The sequence below is a fragment of the Amaranthus tricolor genome, chromosome 3 (genome assembly GCF_026212465.1).
Source record: "Amaranthus tricolor cultivar Red isolate AtriRed21 chromosome 3, ASM2621246v1, whole genome shotgun sequence".
NCBI classification, from domain to species: Eukaryota; Viridiplantae; Streptophyta; class Magnoliopsida; order Caryophyllales; family Amaranthaceae; genus Amaranthus; species Amaranthus tricolor.
In genome coordinates, this window is record NC_080049.1 from 10,762,923 (window position 1) to 10,770,768 (window position 7,846).

Below are 7,846 nucleotides of genomic sequence, written 5' to 3' on the forward strand. Positions count from 1 at the left end.
ATAGCCTTCTTACATCCAATAATTACATCAACCTCTTGCCTAATTAATAGCAACAAAACAAAAATAAAATGCTGAAAACAAAAGATGATGAAAGGGCTCATAACCGTCCACTTTAATCTCATTCAACAATAATTAAAAGACTACTTAAAACTAAGCTTAAAACAAGGATAAATGTTAAGCAATTAATCTTTCAAAACTGTCCAATACCGTCATTCTAAGCTGCCCCTTGAATTCAAAAACCGCCGCTTTAAATGAGATTAATAACCTGCTTTAAATCTCCTTAAAACATACCCCTTTGTATTCCAATTGATGCTCTTCAACGGCTTGCAATCAAGCCTTATAATCGCCACTTTTAAGTTACGCCTTCATTGTCACCGTGTTCAATTTGTCCCTTCAACAAGATAATTAGTTATACTTAGCAAAGTACAACCATTTGATGACTTATTTGGACCGTGCATGCCATGATCAAAATAAGACTTTGACAAAATTAATTCCCTTGCATTGGATTGGACTTGGGCATCTTGAACATTCGTACCTTGACCATCTTGGTCATCCTCCTCTTCTTCAAAGGGAATTGCCCTCAATTCTTCATCATCATAATATGGTGCAAGATCACCCACATTAAACGTACTTGAGACCCCATATTGGCCTCCCAAATCAACCTTATAGGCATTGTCATTGATCTTTTCCACAATGTCAAAGGGACCTTCAGCTCGTGGCATGAGTTTGTTTTTCCTTTGGCTAGGAAACCTTTCTTTCCTCATGTAAATCCATACCAAGTCACCTACTTTAAAATTCTTCACATTTCTAACCCTCTTGTTGGATTGTTTTTTGTAAGTCTCATTGGCCTTTTCAATATTCTTCCTCACTTCCTTGTGAATCTTGACCATGAACTCAGCTTGTTCCTTAGTACCTCCATGCACAAAGTTATCTTGAGGTAGGGCTATGAGATCAATAGGAACATAGGGATTAACACCATAGACTACTTCAAAAGGTGAATACTTTGTAGTAGCACTAGGAGTCCTATTGTAAGCAAACTCAGCATGAGCAAGCTTAACATCCCAATCCTTGGTGCTCTTACTAACCAATGTTCTAAGTAAAGAACCAAGAACTCTATTCACCACCTCAGTTTGACCATCGGTTTGTGGATGATGTGATGTAGAAAACAACAACTTAGTTCCCATGAGACGCCATAATGACTTCCAAAAATGACTTAGGAACTTAGTATCACGATCGGACACAATGGTGCGTGGCACCCCATGAAAACGAACCACTTCTTCAAAGTACAACTTAGCCACTTTCATAGCATCCTCGGTTTTATGACAAGGAATGAAATGAGCCATCTTTGAGAACCTATCAACAGCCACAATAAAATCCATGTGCTAATATCTTCCCAAGGTCTCTCGGAAACTGGAAGTGGCTTGTAAAGACCTTTATGAAACACCATTTTTGCCCTTTGACAAGTAGAGCAACGAGTGATAACATGATGGACCGTAGATAACATCTTAGGCCAATAGAAATGAGCTTGAAGAAGCTCCAATGTCTTTTAAACACCAAAGTGACCAGCTAGACCTCCCCCATGCGTTTCATGGATAAACAAACTTTGAATCGGACACTTAGGAATGCATAATCTATTTCCCTTAAAAAGAAAACCATCGTGTAAGGAAAATAAATCATAGACTCCATCGACACATTTCTTCAAAATGGTCTTCAAATCTTCATCTTCTTTGTAGTACTCTTTGATCAACTCAAACCCAAAAATCTTGGCTTCAACAACACCAAGTAAATTATGCCTTCTAGATAAGGCATCCGCAACAACATTTGCTTTTCCACTCTTATATTTGGATGAAAAGTTAAATGTTTGAAGAAATTCTACCCATTTTGCATGCCTTGAATTCAACTTCTTTTGCCCATGAATAAACCTCAAGGACTCATGATCAGAATGAAGTATGAACGGTTGTGGCCTCAAATAATGTGACCAATGATCTAGAGCTCTTACCATTGCATAGAACTCTTTATCATAGGTGGAATAATTCAGCTCGCCTTGACTCAACTTCTCACTAAAGTAAGCAATTGGACGCCCCTCTTGAATCAACACGGCACCAATTCCTTTCCCACTTGCATCACACTCAACTTCAAATGGCTTTGAAAAATCCGGAAGTGCTAGGATAGGTGTGTTGCACATCTTTTCTTTGATTTCTTCAAACGCCTTTTGAGGTTGAGGAGCCCATTCAAACGAACCCTTCTTTTTGCACTCGGTTATGGGAGCCATGAGAGTACTAAAATTCCGAATGAACCTGCTGTAAAAGGAAGCTAGCCCATGGAAAGAACGGACCTCCGTGAGTGTTTTAGGACTAGGCCATGATTGAATTGCTTCAACCTTGCTTGGCTCAACTTTCACGCCATCACCTGAAACTATGTAACCAAGAAAAGTGACCTCATATAACATAAAATCACATTTTTCAAGTTTTCCATACAATTTTTGCTTTCTCAAAACAGCAAAAACTTGAAACAAATGTTTCAAATGTTCATCCTTATCTCGACTGTAAATAAGGATATCATCAAGGTACACCACCACGAACTTGCCAAGAAATGGCCTTAACACTTCGTTCATCAATCTCATGAAAGTGCTAGGTGCATTTGTAAGACCAAACGGCATCACGAGCCATTCATACAACCCATGCTTTGTTTTGAAGGCGGTCTTCCATTCATCCCCTTCCCTCATTCGAATCTGATGGTAACCACTTCTCAAATCAACTTTTGAGAACACCTTCGAACCACTTAACTCATCAAGCATGTCATCAAGTCTAGGAATTGGAAACTTGTTTTTGATAGTAATATTGTTAACAGCTCTACTATCAATGCACATACGCCAAGTACCATCTTTTTTTAGAACCAAAAGAGCAGGAACAGCACACGGACTCATAGACTCTCGCACATAACCCATGCCCATCAACTCTTCTATTTGACGTTGTAACTCCTTAGTTTCTAAAGGGTTACATCTATAGGCAGGTTTATTTGGTAAAGGTGCGCCTGGAATGAGATCAATTTGATGCTCAATTCCTCTCAAGGGTGGTAACCCAATAGGTAATTCATCTGGAAAGACATCCTCAAAATCCTTAATCAATTGTGCGCCAACTTGGGATTTTGACTCACAAATTTTTCATGAATTTCTTTTGAATACAACAAAAACAACTCTTGCTCACCATCAACTTCCCTCTCAAATTCTTTAAAAGACAACAAGGAAATTTCTTGGGATGGTTTTTGTGAAAACCGTGGGGGTGGTAAAGGGTGTAATTTTTTTTGTTTCCCTTGGTGAGTTATAGTGTAAGTATTATGGTATCCATCATGAAATGATTTTCTATCCGTTTGCCATGGCCTACCAAGCAGAATATGACAAGCATCCATTGACACAACATCACACAATTGACTATCATGATAGGAACCAATAGAAAAACTAACCATGCATTGCTTTCTAACCCCCGTACTAGAATTTGAATCTAACCAACTCAACTTGTAAGGATGTGGATGGTTAGTGGTTGTAAGACCAAGTCTAGACACTAAAGTCTTTGACACAGTATTTGCCTCACTACCCCCATCTATAATTAAATCACATACCTCGCCACCAACCTTGCATTTGGTGATGAAAATGTGTTGCCTTTGTGGCGCAAAAGACTCCTCCACACGTGCTTGCAATGCCTTCTTAACCACTAGATTGGTTTTGTCCTCCATCTCTTGAAAGCACTGATCTTCTTCCCCATCCTCTTCATTGGGATTCTCGGTCTCCTCTTCTTCTGTTTCAAAATCCTCCCAATTAATGTTTTACGTGGCCATAAGCTTAACCTCTTGCATGGTTAAAGCTCTTGAGTTAGGACAATCCTTCTTAAAATGTCCCCTTCCTCCACACTTGTAACACACGATGTCACTTAGCTTGAAATCCTTTTTGTCCTTCTTAGGTGGGTCATTGGGCTTGATAAAGGAAGAACCATCCTTTGTAAGGAAAGGTGGTTTTCGTGCCACTTGAGGAGTGGAAATGGGCTTCTTTTTCTTCCTTTTCGAATCAAATTTGACCACAAGTTTACAAGCTTCTACAAAGGTAAGATTGGTGTAACCTTCAAGATTGTCCTATAACTCTTGGTCCAAACCAGCCATAAAACGCCCCATTTTGAGTTCTTTATTTTCCGTAACCTCACACACAATAACAAGCCTATCAAACTCGTTGATGTAATCTTCTGCCGAATCTCCATTTTGTTGCAAAGTACTCCACTTCACATATTGGCTTTGCTTATAGTTGTGGAGAATAAAACGATCCCTCATACGTTTCTTCAACTTGCTCCAAGTAGAAATGGAAGCTTTGCCCCTAAGGGTACGCCCCCTTTGCTCTCCTTGCAACCATCCGTCACCATAGCCCTTCAATTTCACCTTGGCAATCTTGTATTTTTGTACTTCCTCTTGAATGTCTTTGTATTCAAAGTACCTTTCCAAAGATTTCTCCCATTCCAAGTACTTTTTTGGATCAAGCGACCCATCAAAGGCAGGGACGTCTACTTTGAGACTCCTATCTTCCCTTCTAGGTGGAGGTTCTTCATCTTGATCTCTCCTATCTTGCTCGTTCAAGAGTCTTGCCATTAAGGCAGCAAGATTTCCTTGTATATTGGCATTAGTTTCGGCCAACCTTTCTTGACTAGCAATGGAACGATTTAGAGCTTCCAAAGCTACCCTCAAATCTTAATTCTCTCCCATGATACGTAGGTATTCGACCCCTTTGGAAGTGTATGGAAAAACTCCCCCTACCTGACGCGCCAAATGATGTGTAAACAAGATGGAAACCTTGTTACAACAAGTGTAAAGTTAAGGGGTCTTGCGTGTGGTTAACATAGAAAAAATTTTAAAATTAATCAAGATAGTTAAGGGGAACTCTCACCCTAAACTTGAGGATATAACAAGGAGGAACACTCACTCACTTGTTTGGGTGTAGCTTAGATTAGGGAACTCACACCAAATCGTCAACTACAAGCTTTAGTTTTAGGAACTCTCACTAAAACTCTAACTCTTCAAATTTGGAACACTCAAATTTGGACAATTAAAATCGACTAGACACAAGTCAAGTTCAATAAACAAATCACACGTTTTTTGGCAAATTTCTGGATATCATTTCATTCATCATTTAGCTTGCTATATATAGCCTTCTTACATCCAATAATTACATCAACCTCTTGCCTAATTAATAGCAACAAAACAAAAATAAAATGCTGAAAACAAAAGATGATGAAAGGGCTCATAACCGTCCACTTTAATCCCATTCAACAATAATTAAAAGACTACTTAAAACTAAGCTTAAAACAAGGATAAATGTTCAGTAATTAATCTCTCAAAATTGTCCAATACCGTCATTCAAAGCTGCCCCTTGAATTCCAAAACCGCCGCTTTAAATGAGATTAAAAACCAGCTTTAAATCTCCTTAAAACATACCCCTTTGTATTCCAAAACTGCAGCTTTAAATGAGATTAAAAACCAGCTTTAAATCTCGTTAAAACATACACCTTTGTATTCCAATTGATGCTCTGCAACGGCTTGCATTCAAGCCTTATAATCGCCACTTTTAAGTTGCGCCTTCATTGTCACCGTGTTCAATTTGTCCCTTCAACAAGATAATTAGTTATACTTAGCAAAGCACAACCATTTGATGACTTATTTGGACCATGCATGCCATGATCAAAATAAGACTTGAACAAAATTAATTCCCTTGCATTGGATTGGGCTTGGGCATCTTGAACATTCGTACCTTGACCATCTTGGTCAATTAGTCAAAGCAGTCTCAATGTATGCACTAACGTCATTTGGAACATTTACAAATTTAGTACCCGAAATCGACTCAGGACAAAACCATCCAATTTATTTTGGAGGTTTGCAAGAATTTAGCTCCTCGTAAGCCGCACTAAACTCACGAATATGAAAATTTTGTTAATAATTCGGTTATTAAAAAAATTAAACAACAATGCCTAACTTGTAAGATAATGAACATCACCTCATGTAGACATGGAAAAGTGCTACGTTCAGCATCTCTCCTCTCAAAAATTGCCCAATGTCACTAGGACCAATAATTACAAATGGGCTCTCTAAAAAGCAGAATTGGTCCTTCTGCAGGTTTAGTTAGATTGGGTCCTCCTCACTTATGCGAGATGCACAAGTGTGCAGCCATTTGCAATCTTGAGAGAGATCTTTTAGCTCCGCATCAGTCAAAATTGGAGTGCTTGGCATCAACTTTGACCCAGTCGACACCTTTGTTGAGAAACCGATCTCTTTCCAAGATCCCTTAGGACTCTTTTGCTATTAATTTATACAATTAAATTAGTGTAAGCATGCAATTAAAAAAATAAAAATAAATAACATACAAATGATTCTTACCATGTTAGTGAATCGGACCCAAGCATATGGCCATGTGACGAAACTACCTAGGGCGTCTGATAGTTTCTCAAGGCTCCATTCAGGCATTGGAACCGGGAGTGAGAAATATTCAAACCCCTTTACAATAGTTTCCACGGTCACACTGATGTGACCACTTGTAACAGGCATCGAATGCACTGTTTGGCCCTCTTTGGTTGGTTGGGCCACACCATATGCAACCTCAGTTAAGTCGTCATCACTAGCAACACCTAACTGAGGCAGCAAAAGAGAACAAGGAGTCGCCTCCTGAAAATCGTGTCGTTTAGTATAATAAGCATCATAATAAAATATTAAAACGCGTTGCAATTTAAATTAATAAGTGCTTATATATTTAAAAACTATGTACCTATAGCACTGGCTCCGGAGTTGGCTCCGGATTTGAGCAACGGAGTTTATGGTCTCCGGTGTGGGGTTTTCCCCTTCAGGGAAAGTAATGGTCTGGGGTGCTACGGGTGAAATAGTCTCGGGTGTTGGCTTGAGCAAAGCATTAGAATCCCTATGTTGACTTTCCTGATCATCGACAATCAAGTTTGCCAAGTCAACAATGGGTGCTCCCATCTTCTGCAATACGACGGCCAGTTTGGCGATAACGTCCTTTGTAATTTCTGCTCGGCGGGTTGCTACTTCATCCCGCAGCATCGTTCGGGATTGAGTAGCAACACACTCTTTGCCGAATGCCTTATGTAACCCCACGCGGACGCCTCCTTTCCAACTACCCGCCCACTATGGTCTTTCCCTAAGACCATATGCAATGCGCCAACATTGCCTCTTGGGGTGAACTTCCCCGTAGCTTCTTTTTCCTTCCAGCCCATCTGTTCAAATAAAAAGTGACATATATAACAATTAGTATAAGTAAATCAAAGCCAAAGAGTACAAAACAAATCAAGAATATACTTAATAATTGCAAAACTCACCACAGCATCAGCAACCTTCTTCGTTCCCGAATCATTAATGGTAAATTTACCACTTGCATCTCGGGAATGAAGCCCGCAATACCAATCTCGCACCCGATCTCCAACACGATTATTCACGGATGCGGAGGTAGTCGTAGATGAGGGCGTGGATAAACTTTGATTGGGGTATAAACCCGCATCCACCCACTCTTTTCGGACCTAATCGTACGTTTTTTGGCCCAAGCGATGGTAAAACTTCTTTTTGTTTGCTAAATCAGAAGCTTTACCACGCTTTTCCTAATTAATCAATAGAAATCGAATGTCATATATTAGTTTAATGACTGAATCAAAAGAAGTAAATTCAAATCAAAAACTATAATATAATATGAAATACTTACAACTTCTATGGGAGTTGTTCTTTTGGCAACAAAGGCCTCCTAATCCCTCTTCAATATGTGACCCCATATTTCTTAGGGCATCTTCGAAGGTGCTTGCTCTCCACCTTC

General features: G+C 39.4%; 1 protein-coding gene across 1 annotated transcript; it reads right to left on the bottom strand.

Moving 5' to 3' along the window:
* Positions 1–1,546: 1,546 nt before the first annotated feature.
* LOC130808337 (uncharacterized) lies at positions 1,547–7,086 on the bottom strand. The gene is made up of 7 exons (XM_057673816.1): positions 6,898–7,086; positions 4,320–4,506; positions 4,146–4,232; positions 3,919–4,088; positions 3,207–3,807; positions 2,044–3,138; positions 1,547–1,872 (listed from the first exon to the last, which is right to left on the bottom strand). The coding sequence occupies exons 1-7, from the start codon at positions 7,084–7,086 to the stop codon at positions 1,547–1,549; spliced, it is 2,655 nt and encodes an 884-aa protein (XP_057529799.1).
* Between the last annotated feature and the right edge of the window lie 760 nt (positions 7,087–7,846).